The following is a 17,975-nucleotide window of genomic DNA, read 5'->3' on the forward strand; positions in this document are numbered from 1 at the left end:
GAAGGACTCCACCCCCTCTTTGTGTGAGCTACAGATGGCACCACCCTGAGACTCTGCCTGGAGGCCTGGAATCAGAACTCAGAGTGTTCTAAAGGCCCTCCTGGAACAAGTCCCACGAAGGCTGTAGGTCCGGTCTTGCAGGCAAAGTGGGGCCTTCCTGCCTTCAGAAGGCAGCAGACCCCTTCTTGATGGAACTTTTCCTGCTGGCATGCTGGTGCGTCTGGCAGCTGAGAACAAGGCTGAGTGAGGCTATGGTCTTAATGAAGAAGATGGGGAGGCTGGCTTCCCATAAGGAGACAGACACTCCTGCCAGCAAATGAGCCTGCCTCAGTTCAGGACCCAGAAACTCAAATGAGGGGCCCAGGCACTGCCTTCACAGTCAAACATGATTCAGAAGCCTCTCTAATGCCTTGCTGGTGAGGCCGGAGAGAGACCCAGGGGGCAGGGCTCCAAGTGCAGGGCAGAAACTAATCTCAGTGAGCCTTCCTGGGAAGGAGGCTCTTGGAGCCTGTTCACAGGGCACATGTTGGGTGTTGCACTGTCAGAGTGAGGTCAAGTCTAAATTACAGAGATGTCTGAACAAGACAGTATATGCTACTGGGCTGTCTAATCACTGAAGGCAAATGCATCACTGTGAGAGTTCTGCCACTCGGCAGGAAGTTTGGTTGGATGAAGGAAACTTATAATTGGATTAATGAGCAGCTGGTGGTAAAAATGAGAAGCTAAAGAGTATTTAATAACCAGTGTAGACATGCTGAAATGTAAGGTGGATCTGAAGGTCACTGGTCTTTTCAAGGTATGACCTCTATTATAGGGACAGCAAATGAGTTTCAACCTGAGAGCCAGATCCAATTGATTGGTAGTGGATTGAAAGAGTACTGTGATCAGATTACAAGGTTTTCAATGGACACAGAAGAGAAAGTGGCATTGGGTATGCCTTCTAGGAGCTAGGTAGTCCCTCCTGGGCACGATTCCTGCAATTTGGGTCACTGCCACCAGGGAGGCAGGTACCCCTATTAGGGTAATACAAGCAACTGGTAGAAATTTTCTAATGAAGGCCACGAGAGGCAAGAAGCCTGATCCAGCCTGTTGATTTTCACCTTTTCTGTGAAAAGGTGAACTTTTAATTAAAGGAGCCATATGAAAGAGGTAGCTACTCTGTGTTAACCATTTCCAGATAAATACCCTAAAGCAAGACTAAAAAGAAGTAATACACTTATGGGTTGACCTCTATTTTGCTTGGTGACCTTGAACAAGTCACAGCCTTGTTGGGTCCCAGCTTTCTTCTCCAAAATGAAGGTTTGGAATAGACTCTAAAGGTGCTTCCCAGCTCTAAAATTCTATGATGAATTAAAGGATTTTTTTTTTTTTAGAAGCAGACCTTCAGTAGTTTTTCTCCCTAGCTCCTTCCAAAAATTTCAGACCAACCTGTGTGATTTTCTTTTCTGAGCATATTGAACATATTTTGAACAAAACAGCTTTTGGCAGGATTCTACAGTAGTTCACCCACAGGGGCCAAGGCCAGAGAGGAATCAGCCATCTGATTGGAATCTGAAATCACCCCGCAGTGGACAGCCTCCCCCATGGTGCAGGGAGAAGACGCACTTTATCATGAAGAAACTCAGGAAAAGGTCTGGAAAATATCTCCTTCTACTCTCAGGGCTCACATGAAAGAAATCCCTCAAGTGCTCCTCTAAACCATGGCTACACAGACTGCTCGCCAGACCAGCATCAACATCAGCCAGGAGTTTGTTAACATGCAGGATCTTGGGCCCCACGCCAGACCTAATAAGTCAGAATATGCATTTTATTATTTTTTAATTTTTATTAAAAAAATTTTTAATGTTTATTTTTGAGAGAGAGAGAGAGAGAGAGAGAGAGAGAGAGAGAGCAGGGGAGGGCAGAGAGAGAGGGAGACACAGAATCTGAAGTAGGCTCCAGGCTCTGAGCTGACAGCACAGAGCTGGACATGGGGCTCAAACTCATGAACCATGAGGTCATGACCTGAGCCAAAGTCAGATGCTTAACTGACTGAGCCACCCTGGCACCCCCAGAATGTGCATTTTAATAAGACTTTAGGTGACACAAATGCACGTTAAAGTTTGAGAAACACTGCTTAGCTGTAGCTGTATACTAGAATCACTGGGGGAGTTTTTAAAAAATACTGTTGTCCAACAACGATTTCTTGGACATGACACCAAAAGTACACACAACAACAAAAAATACAGATAAAATGGATTACCTCAAAATTTAAAACTTTAGCACATCAAAGGACACTATCAACAGAGCAAAAAAGTGACCCCCCAAACAGGAGAAAATATTTGCAAATCATACATCTGATAAGGGATTGATATCCAGAATATATAAAGAGTTCCTACAACTCAACAACAAAAAAACAACCCAATTAAAAATGGGTAAGGGACTTGAATAGACACTGCTCCAAAGAAGAGATATACAAATGGCCAGTTAATATGTGAAAAGACACTCACTCAACATCAGTAACCATTAAGGAAATGCAAATCAAAACTACAGTAAGAGACCACTCATACCATTAGGATGGTTATAGTAAAAAAAACACAAAAAACAAAAAAAAAACCCAAAAAAGATGGAAAATGGCAATCGTTCGTGAAGATGTGGAGGAGTAAGACCTTTGTGTATTGCTGGTGGGAATGTAAAACGGTACAGCTACTGCGGAAAACTGTTATGTAGCAGTGCCTCAAAAAAAGCCCCAAATACAATTGCCATGTGATGTGGCAATCCCACTTCTGAGTTTACACTGGAAAGAACTAAAAGAGGGGACTCAGACAGATATTTCTACACCCATGTTCACAGCAGCATTATTCACAATAGCCAAAAGATGGAAGCAGCCCAAGAGTCCAAATGGGGAAACAAAATGTGGTCTATACATAGAATGGAATACTAGAACCTTTGGAAAGGAAGAGAATTCTGACACATGCTACAACATGGATAAACTGCAAAGACATTATGCTAAGTGGAGTAAGCCAGTCACAAGGATACATAATCTATAATTCCACTCAGATGCAGTACCCAGGGTAGTCACGTTCACAGACACAGAAAATAGGATGCTGGTCGCCAGGGCTTGGTGGGGAGAGGAGAAACGGGGAGTTTGTGTTTAATGGATACAGAGTTTCAGTTTGGGAAGATGACAAATTTAGAGACGGATGATAGTGATGTTGCACAACGATGTGAATGCACTCAGTGTCACTGACCTGTACGCTTAAAAATGGCTAAAGTGGCAAACTTTATGTTCTCTCGATATATATTAGCACAATAAAAAAATATAGATGTTTGGTCTCATACCAAGAGATTCCCACTTAACTCGCACCGGCTGCAGCAGGGGCATCAGAGTTTTAAAAGCTCCCATGTGATCATAATATGTCGCAAAATTTAAGAAACGCTGTTCTATACGAGTGCTTCAGTACTTCTCCAACTTTAATGTGCATACAAATCATCTGGGGGTTTGTTAAAATGCAGATTCTGACTAGGTAGATCTGTAGTAGGGTCCAACATTCTCTAGTTCTGACAAGTTCCCAGGTGACGTCAATGGCTCCAGTCTACAAACTGCACATTGAATAGCGAGGAACAGCTATCCCACAGCTCCCAGGCCAGAAACCAGGGTATATACTACAGTGAAGGTATGAGATTAGTTCCAGAACCTTCTCCTCTGTCTCCAGATCTAAGGAGCTGAAATCAAGGGAGGGTTATGCAATCCACAGGGCTGCAGGCTCAGTTTATCCTTATACGCTCAAAGTACTAGCTGTCTTCAGCTTGAAGTTAAATTACCACACTTGATATGGAGTGACAAAGAAGGATTCTGACTCCAGTTTTGCAAAAAAAGTGAGAAGAGGGGAAGGGTTGGAACTGGAGGGGGGTCAGGTCAAGGAGAAAAGAGAGAGCTACCATCAAAGGCTTAAAGAAAATGGGGTATGGGCAGGAATTTGCAGGCAAGATAGAGATGCATGGGGCGCCTGGGTGGCTCAGTTGGTTAAGCGGCCGACTTCGGCTCAGGTCATGATCTCACGGTCCGTGAGTTCGAGCCCCGCGTCGGGCTCTGTGCTGACAGCTCAGAGCCTGGAGACTGTTTCAGATTCCGTGTCTCCCTCTCTCTGACTCTTCCCCGTTCATGCTTTGTCTCTCTCTGTCTCAAAAATAAATAAGCGTAAAAAAAAATATTAAAAAAAAGACAGAGATGCATGCCAATGTGTTCTTAAAAACCATCATAGTGCCTGGTACTAGTAGGTGCTCAATTATTATTTGTTAAATGTACAAAGGAAGGAATATGTCCAAATGATAATGTGAACCGGCAGAAATGGCTTGCAAGTTGTCAAACACTTATTTAAAAACTGTTCTTTCCCGAAAGCAATGCTTCTCAAACTGTAACGTGCTTACAGATCACCTGAAGATCTTGGTAAAATGCAGATTCTGATTTGGTAGGTATGGCTGGGGTCCGAGTTTCTGCACTCTAACAAAACGTCACAGGATGCCTCTGCTGCTGGTCTGCAGACTTCACTTTTAGTAGCAAGGCTCTAGACCAACGGTTCTAAACCCTAGCTGGCCAACAGAATCACCTGGGCAGTGTTTAGAAACACACTGTGGCCCAGCTCCTTCACCCAGTTCTGATTACATCAGTCTGAGGTGGGGCTTGGGTGCTGTATATTTTTAGAAGCTCCCCAGATGATGTTGATGGGCAGCCTGGGCTGAGAACCACTGCCCCAGGCGCATGGTCCTCAGATATCCGGGAGTGTAAGCTACAATCTGATTTAAAGTGAAAAATGTTTCTGCTACCAAAATTCGTCAGCAGCTTGTTGAAGTATCTAAGAAAGCCTGCTTAGCTAGAGAATGTCAAAGGAAGACGTGAGATGCGGAGTTTGGGGAGGACAGCCGAGCGGGATGGGACCGCCTGAAGCAGCGGCACAGCAGGCACCCGGAGTGACCTCACATTTTACATGGCTGACTTGGGAAACCTCCTGTCACACCACTGTGAACATCTGAATCTTGTGGGAGAGCGTGGAGAAGTTAAAAATAGAATTAAAAAGTAGGTTGAACTGAATTTTTTTGTTTTCTTGAATGCTCGGGTATTAAGTGCCTACTATGTATTCGAGCGCTGAGTGGTGCCGAGCGGTAGGTTAAGCGTGTAAGTGCAAAGGGCGGACGTAGGGGCAGAGCGGCCTGGAGGAGGCGAGGCTGACTCCCAAAGGCAAAGCTTGAGCAGGTGGGGGAGTGGGGCCAGGGTACCTGTACCTAGCTAGATAAGGAACATGGGCTGCGCCTGCAGGGGAGGAGCGGGCAGGGGCAGAGAGGGGTCTGTCTTAACAAGGGCAAGAGATCGCAGAACTTGTGTTTCAGACAGTGAGAAGAATTGCTTTGTAATAATAATTAAAAAAAAAAAAAGCTCTCTAAGCAAACTTCTTGAGCAATCCTCAGCAGGATAAAAAGAGGGAAAGAAAAACCCAAAGCCTGGAGTCAGGGACCTGGATTTGGATCTCAACACCCGCCCCGCCCCACAAACTAGGACCTGGGGCATGTTCCTTAATTGTTCAGATCTTCAGTGTCCTCATCTGTGAGGTGGGAATCATATGCCACACCAAGGTTTCAAGGGTTAGGTGAGCGAGTGAGCACCTGCCGGGGGCCAGGCAGGGCAGCGCTGCTCACTGCTCGTTTCCCTTCCTTTCACACGGATAGTGTTAGGTTAGATCGTCCTTAGACATTGGCTGGGGGTCACATGCAGCCAAGCTCAGTTTTCTGCGGCCTTGGGACTTTCCTGAATTGGGTCTGAAAACTGGTAACCAAGCAACCTAGATCTCGGATGTGGGGTCAGGCAGCTGTGGGGAGAGGCTTCCAGGACAATTTTCAGGGCAAGCAGTTCTTTAGCAATTATCGAAAGAGCCAAGGGCACCACCCCGAGATCTCACAAAAGAAGAGCCCGGAATGCTTCAGATGTTGGGAATGGGCAGAGAGCACAGACCCTTTCCAGACATTGTAGGAGGGCAGAGTCTCACTCTACAAAAGAGCTCTGGATGCTTCGGATGTTAGAGATGAGCAGGGAGCCCAGACCCTTTCCAGACGCTGTAAGAGGGCAGAGGCTCCAGGGAGAAAGAGAGCTGTGGGGTCACTGTGCCCTGTGCAGGCTGGGCCACCAGATCTATGCAGAGTCCCACGGAGGAGGGCTTGGAACTAAGGCATCTTTGGAGAAGAGGCAACAGAAGCCGTCTTGGTTTATTTACCCATATCGACACTCCCTGTGGACCCGTGATGAGCCTGGGATTCTGCTTGGCAGCACTAAGGTCACAGGGAGGAAGTCAACATTTGCAGTACAGGGTGAAGGGTGCCATGGAAGAGGACGCACAAAGAGAAACCTAACTTAGCTCAGCGGCGGGGGGATTGGAGTGCTTCCACACAGACAGGGTGCTGTAGGTACTGTAGCCACAAGTTAAAGATGTTAAGGAGGTAGCAGACCGGAGAGGAAGGAGAGGACAAGGAGCAGAGAGCAGACCCAAAGGTGTGGAGGACCTGGCTGTTAAGCCACCCTGGCCTTCCTGGCCTTCTAGAACTGTCTATTTATTTATTTATTTGTAACTTTTTTATTCATTTTTGAGACAGAGAGAGACAGAGCACTAGCGGGGGAGGGGCAGAGAGCAAGGGAGACACAGAATCCAAAGCAGGCTCCAGGCTCTGAGCTGTCAGCACAGAGCCCAACGCAGGGCTTGAACCCATGAACTGTAAGATCATGACTCATGGGCCGAAGTCAGACACTTAACTGACTGAGCCACCCAGGCGCCCCTAGCACTGCCTATTTAAAGGCCCCAATCCCCTGATCATGAGTTGGGAGGAAGCATTAATTTCCCAGTCCGGAAGTTTCCATCCAGAAGACCTTCCACTTGCCTAGAGCAAGGGTTCTCAACTGGGGGCAATTTTGCTTCCCCACCTGCTCCCTGGAGTATCTGTCAATGTCTGGGGATATTTTTGGTTGTCAGACCAGGGAAGGGGGGTGCCACTGGCATCTAGTGGGTAGAGGCCAGGGCTGCTGCCAAACTTTCTAGGGTGCAGAGGACCGCCCCCACAACAAAGAAGTGTCCAGCCCAAATCACCAACAGGGTGCGACTGAGAACCTCCAGTGCTGGCGCAGCATTCCCAGCCTCCTTTCTCCCCCCAACTCCTCCTCCTGAGGGCCTGAGCAGGGACTCACAGACCGGTCAGTGTGCAAGAACTGGGCAGAAGAGCCCTTTATGGACCTGCCTCCCTGCAGAGGCTGCTCTCTGCCCAGTGCTGAGGTGGGTCAGGCAGGCTCAGCCCTTCCCCCACCCGCAGGGAGGGCCGCAGTGAGGTGCCCCACAGACCCCACTCTGAAGCCTGGCCTTCCAAACAGCGGTATCTGTAGTGACCGTGGCATTCTAATCTCTGCCTGAGGCTTGCCTCTCTCCTCCCTTTTTCCTCCCCCCTTCTCTCTCTCAGTTGGTTCTGAACCTGAGTAAGGAGGGGGGATGCTCTTCATTGGGCCCCTTCCAACCCCAACACTGTCATTCCGGTTGGAAATGCGGTGTCATAATTGGTTCTTGCTTCTTCCTCATTCCTCACACCTGCTGGATCACCACGTCCATGCTGCTCCATGGATATTTCTCAAAACTGCTCGTTCTTTCCACCCCCACTGCCGGAGATCGGCTCCTCTGTCTTTCACCCGAACAGTGGCAATACTAACTACCCCCTTCCTCTCAGCTCCCCCACTTCCACATGCCTGTCAGAGCTCTGTTTCTAATCTCCGAACTGATCACATCTCTCTTTAGCTTAATTCATGGGACTCTGTACACCAGGCAAACAGATTTCCACTGCAATTTTGCATAACAAGTACCACATGAGGAATGGCTAGTAATATTAACACTTACCTAACTACTGACTAGGTGCCAGGCACTACTCTAAACCTTCGCCGAGATGATCTCATTCAATCCTCATAGTAACCTTGTGAGGTAGGTGTTGCTGCTGACCCCATTTCACAGATGAGGAGACAAAGGCATAGCGAGGTTAAGTAACCTGCTTAAGGTCACAAAGCTAGTACGTAGTGGAGCCAGATTTTTTGTCTAAGCACACCGGCTCCAGAATTGGTATTCTGGACACTACACTAGACAGACACCTTCTCTCACTATACCAAACTTGTCTTAAACCAAGTGAGATGGGAACGCAGTGGAAGGAGCAAGCACCATTGCCTGCAGTGGCCGGGGGGGTGGGGGGGGGGCAAGAGAGAGGCAGTGGTGAGTTGGCCAAGGGGAGAAGGTGGAGAAAGTGTCCCGGGCTGAGGGGCCGGCATGAGGCGTGGACAAGCAGGCTTGTGCTGTGCAATGAGGCTCTGTGTGGCTGGAGCACAGGATGGGGCAGGGCAATCTTTGGGAAGGAGGGTGGCTGAGGAGGCTGGAAAAGAGAGGCGGTCTCATGAGCAGTAATAGCCAGAGTGGGTTAGGGAACCACCCAGCTGGGGGTGGTGTGTTAGAAAGCCCAGTGTAGCAGTGGGGTGTGGAGGAAGCCATGGGAGGGTGCAGCTGGAAGCTGAGATGCCAGCGGGGAAGCAAATACTGTGCCCAAGTGGGAGAGAAAGCTGGAGGTGCCCCTCAGTCACTCACTCATTTATTCATTCCATATTCCCACACACCCACACTGTATCAGGCACTGTGCCCAACACTGGGAAGACAACTGAGAACAAACAAAAGGCCTTGCCCCACGGAGTATATGTTCTGAGGCCTCAGTCATGGGTGTCTCTCCACCTTGTCTCTGTCCTCATCTTCTGCATTGCCAAATGCTAGACTTTCGGCATCTGCCCCCCCCCCCGCCGCCCCCCACCTGATGGCCCACCAAGTCCTATGCATCTTCCCCAGCACCCAGAAAATATAAGGTTTCCTTCTCTTTCCCTCTACCTGGGGAAAACACCACATGCTGCCTGCAGCTGCACTCAAGGATAGGAAGCAGACTTGGTCCTGCTCCAGAAAAGCCAGAGGAAAACTCAGGGGACCCAGGCTAGGAGGTGCCACAGAGACTAGCAGGCTAATGAAACGGGGTTACCGAAAGTGAGAGGACAAATGGAGTCTCCTAGCCTTACGCACAGGGCACACAGCAGGTGCCTCAGAAGTATTGTTAATTGCTTAGACTCCCTGGTCTGTGAAACGGGAAATGAAATGAGATAATGCCTGTTAAGTGCTGAGCACAGTGCCTGGCAAACACAAACTCCGTACATGGTAGGTGACGGTAACAGCAATCACACTATTACTACTGCTAACAAATGTTGAATGAAGGAATGCAGTTCAGGAGGGGGAGCCCAGGCCCACCAGGTACTCCCCTTCCAGAAGTAGTTGCCAAAGTTGAATGGAATGCCTGGGGACTGACTGTCAGACTTCGAGAGATAGGCTTCTTTCTGTGACTCATTTGTCTAGGGAGGCTGGTGGAGTTCTTTGGCTTCTTCAGCACTGCCTTCCACACACAGGACCCCTCCATTTACTGACATATACACACACATGCATGCTCAAACAGTAGATGCCCATGGGCCAGGTCAGAAATGACAGCTAAGGCATGGCTCCTGACCTCCAGGAGCTTATAGTCGAGCAGGGGTGAGGCACAATTCAGAGGGATAAGCTCAGAGCAGCAACAGGTACAATGTGCAGCTGTAGCCCGTAAGAGGAGGAGTTGTCTAGGGAGGCGGGTAGGAAGGGTAGGTAGAAGGAAGGAAGGAAAACTGAGATTCCAAGGGAGCTGCATTCCAGGTGGATTTACAGATCAAGGCTTGGGTGCACTAGGCAAAGGCAGTTGTTGCTGGAATGCAGGGTCGGGGGTGTGGAGTGCAGGGTGTGGGAAAAGGTGGAGGCAGCAGCTGTGGCCTGTGGAGCCTGCAATGTCAGGAGCCTGGAGTCATACCATGGGAGAGGCTTGGCGTTGGCTAAGACATGATCAGACTTGCATTTTATTTAAAAAAAATTGTTTTTGATGAGAAAGAGCGATTTCGATTTGGGGCAGCAGTGTTCAGGATGGGCAGGCTGTGCTTCTGAAAAGTGAGTGAGCTTCTGAAAAGTTTCACAGAGGGGACTGGCGTCCTGGGGCAGGGCAGTGGCATGGCACTGGACGACCTCCAGACTTCTTTTCCAGGCCTAAGAGTCTACGGGTCAGGGATTTTTGTTTTTTTGTTTTCCTAAATCACTTAAAATGCATTAGTGGACCTTGCTATTTAGAAGCATGCCCCTGGGAATCTTTTGGTGAAGCGGTGATTCCCTCCCTAGTCTGTCTTCAGTGGAAATCCAAATTCTCATCTATTCTATCAGCTGAAAGCAAAGTCATACTTACACTGAGCTTCCCTGCAGCAGCCTGGTGGGAAGGTGGAGGGAAGGGGAGTGAGCGCGTGGAGGGTGGTAAAGAGGAGGAGAAACTCAGCCTTGCCCAAGGCTCAGAGCCTGCCACCACCTTGTAGGGTGGGCCCTGCCTGAACTCCTCAACCCTTGCTTGAGCAGTGGGACCTTGAGGTCCCTAGAGCCCTCTGGGAAGAAGGAGCCAGAAGGAAGACTGGCCAGTTTGGAGATCCGCTTTCATACCAAGAGTCACCTCTGCCCCAGAACAGCCACTCACATTCACTTATTTATTCAAGCAGCCACGGAGTTCTTCCATGTGCCAAGCACCATGCCAGGAACTGAGGTTATTATGGCTAAGAACAAAAGACACAGTGCCTGCCTTGACATTGTTTACGAGGCAGTATTTCTCCTTCTCAGGGACTCTTGTGTCCCCACTTGCAAAAGCCTCCTTGGACATATATAGCTTCTCAGAGGAGAGGTGCATGATTACGATTTCCAAGAAAGTCTGTTCTTAGAGACCAGGATGAAAGGGAATGCGACGTCACTTAGACAACGAATCTGTAGGTGACAGAAAGGGCCTGTCTGCTTAGCTCCTCTGATTACAGGGATTGACCAGAGTGTAACCTTGATCCTCTAAGGAGAGACTCAAGTGACTGCCTACCTCCAATCCTCAGCGCACAGAGAGCGAGACCAGAGATGGGCCTTCAGTGAAAAACACCAACCGAGGCCGCTCCTATCAATCTTGAAGGAGCTTTTCTGCCCATTTAGGTGGGGATGGGGCTCCCAGGCCTGTTTCCTACCCAGACAGTTGAGTCAGGATTCACCTGGCACAACAGGTCCTTATAAAGAAGACATCAAAGGAAGGCAGGGAAGGGATGCTGAGGGAGGAAGCTCCACTTGGGGGCTGCTCTCCAGGCAGGTGGAGGCTGCTGTTAGGGTGGAAGTCCCCACAGTCTCTCCCTTGGTCAACGGGACACCTTGAGCTCAGCGGTGATTCCCATGACCTTGTCACTGTACTTGTTGGGTGCAAACAAAGATAACAGTAACTAGAAACAACAGGAAGGGTCATTTTATACACTCTCTGTACTTGCAATTCTTCTGTGGCTAATTAAAGTAATATGTCAAAACGTCCCTTGGAAGAGATCTTTAAGAATTTGTCTGTTAAGTAAACAAGGTTTTACTAATTAATGACATGCCTTCTCAACCCTCCAGTGAAGTTCTTTGCAGAACTTCCCTGTGCCAAGAGGGTTGAGCAGGAAAGGGTGAAGAAGTTCCCACCTCCCCCTCCCGGAGGGAGAGGGGACAAATCCAATCGCTTGTCATTTGTGGAGCTATCAGTTTGTCCTCCGGATGTTGATCAGATTTCCTGGGCTGGAACCAACTTACAGGGCCAGGGTACTGGAATTTTTCCAAGAAGAAAACGCTTTGCTTCTTACGAAGACAACATGATGTCTTTCAAGGAAAATTTTTATCTTCTCCTTTTTAAGTGCCTAGGGTTTTTGAAGGGCAAATCTTTGTACTTTTCTCTAAAGATAATGATTATGATGTACTTACCATTTGCTAAGACCACCCGCCATCCACACACACACACACTCAAAGAGGCCTGGGGGTGGGGGAATGATGCGCCCAATGTTACACAATGAGTCAGTGGCACAGTCAGAAATAGAACTTTCCAAACTCCCAAATTCTTAATAATAGCAATATTAATAATAGTCTCTTTATAATTTTCTAAGTGTTTTCACAGCTCACAGTGAATCTTCACATCTTTGAGAGAGTCTGTAAGTTGGTCTCAGCAAACAGCAGATCTGAGTTCCAGACCAGCGTGGCCGCCCGCTTGCTGTAGGACCCTTGCTAGTTTTTTTACCTCTCTAGATCTTAGTGTTCTCAACTGTGAAATGGGAGAGCGGGATGAGAACGCATCTGAAATTCCTCCCATTTCTAGCATGCTACGATTCTGTGTGGTACTGCTCCAGTCCAGGTTCCGCAGCCTGGCATTGCTGACATTTTAGGCCGATTTTTTTGTTGGGGGGCTGTCCTATGCATTATAGGATATTTAGCCTCATCCCTGGCCTCTACCCATTGGATGGTAGTAGCACTCTCTAGCCCAGTGGTGACAACCAGTATCCCCAGATACTGCCAAATGTCTGGGAGGCAAAGTAGGCCCCCTAGTCAGTGCCAAAGAGCTTCAATAAGGTCAAGATCACGAGTGGTTCAGTGTGAACTTCCTGTCCCCAAACCCTTCACACCTTTCTGTATGGTTTTCAAATACAGCCTCCAAGTCCTTTGCTGCTTCTCATTTCTTAACTGCCCTAAGTGGTCCAGGGTGTGTTGGGTGTGATAATAAGCCAATTGATTTCATACTTTTTCCTAAGGAGAGTTCACAGGTTTATGTCCCCTAAGCAACCAGCCAGGCTCCCCAGAAATCCCTCGCAGAGCCCCGGCTGGCCTGGAAGCCTGTATCTGCAGCCTGCAGGAGGCTCGGTGAGCACAGATTTGTCAGCACTCTTAAATCACTGGGCTCAGGGAAGGCTTCTCCCAGCACAAAGATCCTTCCTTAGGAATCAATAGCTCAGGGCCCTTCATCACATTCAGAATTATCCTGGGACCTGTAAAATTTCTTTTCCCCAAGTATGGCAGAACCCCCAAACGAAGCCCCAATGTGGGGGAAGGAAGAAGGCAAGGAGGGAGCCCTGCCAGGAAGGCCTTGTCCATCAGCCCAGATGTTGCTGTGAGCAGAGGGCTGATATGCAAACCTGGACACTCGGCCTCGCTTGCTTGGAAAAGGAAGCCTCGGTGTGGTTCCCAGTGATCCCACAACAATATCCCCTTCCAGCTGAATACCTTTTTATGTCTTACTGAGGGCAGAGGCATGTTAGAGACTATCTTCCTTGCTCTTCACTGTCTATCTTACCCTCATCACAGGGCTGCCATCTTCACCATTTTGCAGAGGAGGAAACCGAGGCATGCAGAGGTTAAGCAGTTTGTCCAAAGTCTCTAAGCCAGTAAGTGCGGGAGCCAGATCCTAAGCCTGTGTCCTTTCTACTCCACGGATTGCCTTCCCAATGAGAGTAGGGTAAGGGTCAGCCATCCAGTGGGGCTCGCGAAACGAGTGGCTTCTTGATTTCTCAGGGTCTAATGCCACTTCTCAAACTCTATGTCCTCTCCTCCATTAAACCAAAATCTAGAGATCCTGTGCTACAGCCATATTGTACGTAATTATATTCCTCTCCTTATCCAGACTAGACCAAGCCTTGGGAATGCAGGCACATTTCTTCAGCTAGAGCCGGGAGCTGGCGTGGATCTCAAGCACGGTCTCTCAGAACCCCACTTCTTAAAGGAGGGGCTGTTGCTGTCTGGTGGTCCACGTAATCTTACTACCTCCCTCCCCCCTTGAAGACTAAGACCCAACTTGCCTGTGAGCCTGGAGGAGAAGAGGAAACTCAAGCGTCTTCCCCGGCAACAAGCATCCCTTGGGTGAGCTTTAGGGACAGAAGAGGATCTGGCTCTCGGAATTCTGGGGCTTGGCAGGCACTAGTTCCTTCTGAGGGTTGCCACCAAGCCTGCTGAGGCTCTGGGAGGAACCCAGAGGAGCTCCATGCAGTGCACAAAGGAACGGGGTGGGGAGAGGAAATGGAGGGGCGGCCCACAGGCTACTCAGCAAACCTTCTTCCCAGGGCCCAGCTCAGATGTCGACAGTCAGACTTACAGAACAGAAAAAGGGCAGTGGAAATGGTAGCATCTTCCAGGTCACCCAAGAAGCCCTAATACGAGGATTTTGCAAAAATAGAACATCCTAGCACTCTGACCTTGAGCTGGGAGCAGCAAAGATGGGGAAATGGGCAAATAACTGTTGGGAACTCTCCACTCCACCCAGTATCTGAGTAATGGAGGTGTCAGCGGCAGTGGTATGATGCAGGACAGGGAGACCCTACTCCAGCACGCCTTTGTGAAAGAAAGGAAGAGCTTTGACTTGGGTTTCAAGGCCACAGAGAGGGACTGGGCACTTCTGATTCCTACATGCATGGACGGAGAACTGGAGTTGCTTTGTCTCTGCCTAAAAGACTGCTTGGAATAATGAGATAAGATAATGGACGAAAGGGAAAAAAACGATTAGGAATTTCTATTACCTGCATATGTACATTACAAGAACTTTATCTGCTCCTCACTCTGAATAATTGATTTGAAGACAATTTCCCCAAATTTACTAATTTTATTAATTGACTGATGTCAGCAGCTACGAGTACCTAGTGTGCCAAGAACACACGTCCATCTCCATAGTAAAAAGGGAGGAAGCAGGTCACAGAGTGGAAAGAGCTCTGAGCAGAGAACTGGAAATCCTGAAACCTCATCCAGTGTCTTCCATCAAAGAGCCATTGTGACCTTGGACCAGACACTCGCCTTCACTGGGCTTCAGCTTTCTCATCTGTAAATTAAGTATGCATGTGAGTGCTGGGGATGGGATGAGGTTGGACTAGATGCTCTTCAAGGATCCTCCCTTCTATCCCTAATGCTCTTGGACTCCAGGAGCTGCTAACAAGTTCAAAGGACACACCAGAACCAAGCACAAAGGAATGATCTCAGAGAGCAGGTGGGGCTGAGTACTAGCTCTCTGTCCTTGGAATGTTGTACGTGCATCTGCCCCATTGCACCTGAGATGACAGGACCACCTGATGTCCAGGAAGCCTGTGGTAGAAGGGCTTCAATCATGAAGGTGAGGGTTGGGGGCTGTGGTCTCGGCTTGCTTAGAGGTTTCGTTACCATGGTCAGTGAACAGCAAGAAGTGGGAGTCTTGACCTGGGTGCCTTTGGCGCCCCCTACTGGACACCAAAGAGCCTGCTTCACCTTTAACCCCTGATCGCTTCAGCAAGCAGCAAGGAAGATTGAGAACAGGAGACTGTCATAAGCACTTTCATAGTACTGCCTTTGTGGTCCCTGGTCCTCTCTCCACAACAGCGTATGTTTCACTCCCTAGAATTACACAGACTATTGGTCCACACATTTACAGGCAACCTGTGCAGGATGGGACATCTTAAGCAAACATCAAGATGCCACAAAATAAACATCAGGGTTCAGAACACCAGGTGCAACCCAGATGGAGAGAAGGGAAGAAAGAGCAACAAGCAGGTATTTCGCTGCACAAATGCACATTGGAGAGAAGGTGTTGGGAAATGTAGCAGAAAACGTTGACTGCAGGCAGAGAATGGAGCTGGGTCTGGGGTTATGGACTGATAACCCCCCTAAAAGATCTCCAGGTTGAAGCAGCTCCTCTAGGAGTTCAAAACACCCACTCATGTTCAGGAATGGTATACAGGTGAAGGATATACCCCAACTGAGGAGCATGCCTTTGACCTTCTCCAGAGTCCATCAGTGCCAACTGGAAACCAGAATATTCTAATTGTGGTCCACTGCGCCAGCCTCAAGACCCTAAACCCCCTTCATTGCTTCTTAAATTGACTTTGGGACCTGCTGCCAGAATGATGTTCTTAAGCCAGAGAGAGAGAAAATGCTTCCTCAAAAGGCATATTGGAAGAACTACCATGTTCCCACTTTTCCATCCTCCATCATCCCCTTCCTCAGGGCCAAGAGTGATGTACAGCAAGACTCTGAATTCACTCTGGTTCAGTCTTGGGTATGTCCAGCCCCAAGGCATCAGGGTAAAAAAATCTCCCATCAGCAGCATTTGTCTCCCCACGTGAGTTCCCCCAAATTCAAGGCGGCACTACAGAGCTGTTCCCCATTCTTGGAACCTTTTCTCCTTTTTTTCCACCCGGCTTCACTTGGGAAGTCCTGCACCCATCCCAGAAGACATCTCAAGTGTGACTCGAGAACGTGTCCTGCCTGGAGAGCAGAAGCACCTCCTGGGAGGCACAGGAGCCACACTAGGTGCACACTCCACCACAGGCGCCAGCAATATTCATTAGTCATTCCCTGAGGAAGGGGAGTGCCCCCACCCCCCTCCAACCCCAGGAGCCTTTCCCGACCACTCTGGGAGGCTCCCATCCAGGCTGGGATGACTTTGGACTCTTGAGTTGGTTTCTGCAGAAACGGGACTAACCAGGGTTCCCAACTACTGTATGTACTGCGAAGAAGCGAGCTGCATTGTTGGGCATGCCCCTAAGTCTGACCTGCTGCCCCATCAAAGCCTCCATGTGCCCCCAAGGGCCGAGGAAGACCCCCGTTCCCCCCTGGAATGCCTGAAGCTGGTTTGCCTGAAACAGGCTGCGAGCGAGGAGACCACACCTCGGTCCAGCAAAGGCAGCTGGCAGCTACGCTGCTCGCGGGGCTGGCTCCTGGAGCTCTCGGCCACGGAGCGCTGTGCCTAGGAGCTCGGCTTCCCCGGGGAAGAAGCACAGGCTCCCCGGGGCTCTTCCCCATCCTAGCAGCGTAGTGGGTGAGCTACTACTGGTCGAGGCCAGTAGCTTCCCCGGCTCGGAGCTGAGCCCAGCTGGGTGACTCCCAAATACCCCCAGCACATCCTTCCTCACCTGCTCCGCCCCCCTGGCAGCCCCAGTGCCCCCCTCCCCAAACGGCTGACCTCCAGGGCGCCCCCAACACCTTCCCTGCCAGCTGAGTGGGCTGTCGTCCGCACACCCCCGCTCCCACCTCTCCTCCACCTCCAGCCCCGCGCCCGCCTCGCCCCCAGCCCGCGGGGGAGGCTCCGCGCGCCGGTCGAGTCCTGCGCAAGTTGGACACACAGCCTCCGCCTTCAGTGGCGGTGTCCGTCTTCCCGGTTCCCCGGCGGCATCCCCGCCACCCCTGCGGGCGAGTCGGGAGGGGCGCGCAGAGCGGGAGAAACTTTCTCCGCCTGAGGGAGTGGGGGGCACGGGAGCGGGTACTCACGCCGAGGTCAGCGCTCGGAGCCATCTTGGGGCTCTCTCAGCCCCACCGCCTGGGGGCGTCGGAGCGCGGGCACTCACTGCCTCCGCCGCCGCCGCCGCCGCCGCCTTCCAGCTCCCAGCCCCGGTCCCGGGCTGGCCTCGAGCCTCCCGCCCCGCCACCGCTCGCTCGCTTTATACAACTCCACTCGAGCGCGCCCGGGCTTATGTAAAGGCTGGCGGAGACCCGCAGCCAATGGCGCGGCAGCTGGAGCGGGGGGGCCCGGGGCGGGGGGTGCCCGCACGGCCAATCGCGGCGCGGGGAGCCCGGGCAGCCGGTGGGGGGAGGGGACGCCTCCCCGCGCTGATTTAGGAGCGGGGATTGCGGTGGCAGCAGTCGGCAGCCGGGCCGGGCCGGACCGGCGCGGCGCGGCGGGCGCTGGGGTGGGCGGCGGCGCAGGCGGCGCAGGCGGCGGCGAGGGCGGGCGCCCCCCGCGGCTGCGTCGCGTAACCTTCAGGAGGCAGCGGGGCCTGGCTGGGGGGCCGGCGGCCGGTGGGGGTGGTGGCGGCGAGGGCGCCTGGCGGGGCGCTGGGGGCCCCGGGCCGGCGGGAAGCAGGGGTCCCTCGGGAGGAAGCGCCGAGAACGCAGGCCAGGGGGGAGGGGAGGGAGGCGAGCCCCTGGGCCCCGCGGCCACCCCAGCGCGCAGGGCCGAGGGTGGCGGCGGGAGCGGCGGCGCTGCTTTGCCTTTCCCCCCCAGATAGTGATCTGGCGTCGCCGGGCAGGGCCGTAGCGGCTGCGCGTGGCGCGCTGATGGCGCGATTT

General features: G+C 51.0%; 1 protein-coding gene across 5 annotated transcripts in view; it reads right to left on the reverse strand.

The window, feature by feature from the left end:
- The window catches only part of CRTAC1 (cartilage acidic protein 1), a 154,255-nt gene extending 136,893 nt beyond the window's left edge, over nt 1-17,362 (reverse strand). For 2 of the 5 annotated variants that reach the window (XM_027062782.2, XM_027062781.2), the window contains exon 1: nt 17,178-17,360. In XM_027062782.2, the coding sequence (XP_026918583.1) occupies nt 17,178-17,201 (24 nt within the window). In that variant the 5' untranslated portion in view covers nt 17,202-17,360. Of the gene's footprint in view, nt 1-17,177 lie in introns of all 5 variants that reach the window. The other 3 variants (XM_027062778.2, XM_027062779.2, XM_027062776.2) reach the window with 2 other exon arrangements.
- Nucleotides 17,363-17,975: the final 613 nt, after the last annotated feature.

The sequence above is a fragment of the Acinonyx jubatus genome, chromosome D2 (assembly GCF_027475565.1).
Source record: "Acinonyx jubatus isolate Ajub_Pintada_27869175 chromosome D2, VMU_Ajub_asm_v1.0, whole genome shotgun sequence".
In the NCBI taxonomy this organism is placed as follows: domain Eukaryota; kingdom Metazoa; phylum Chordata; class Mammalia; order Carnivora; family Felidae; genus Acinonyx; species Acinonyx jubatus.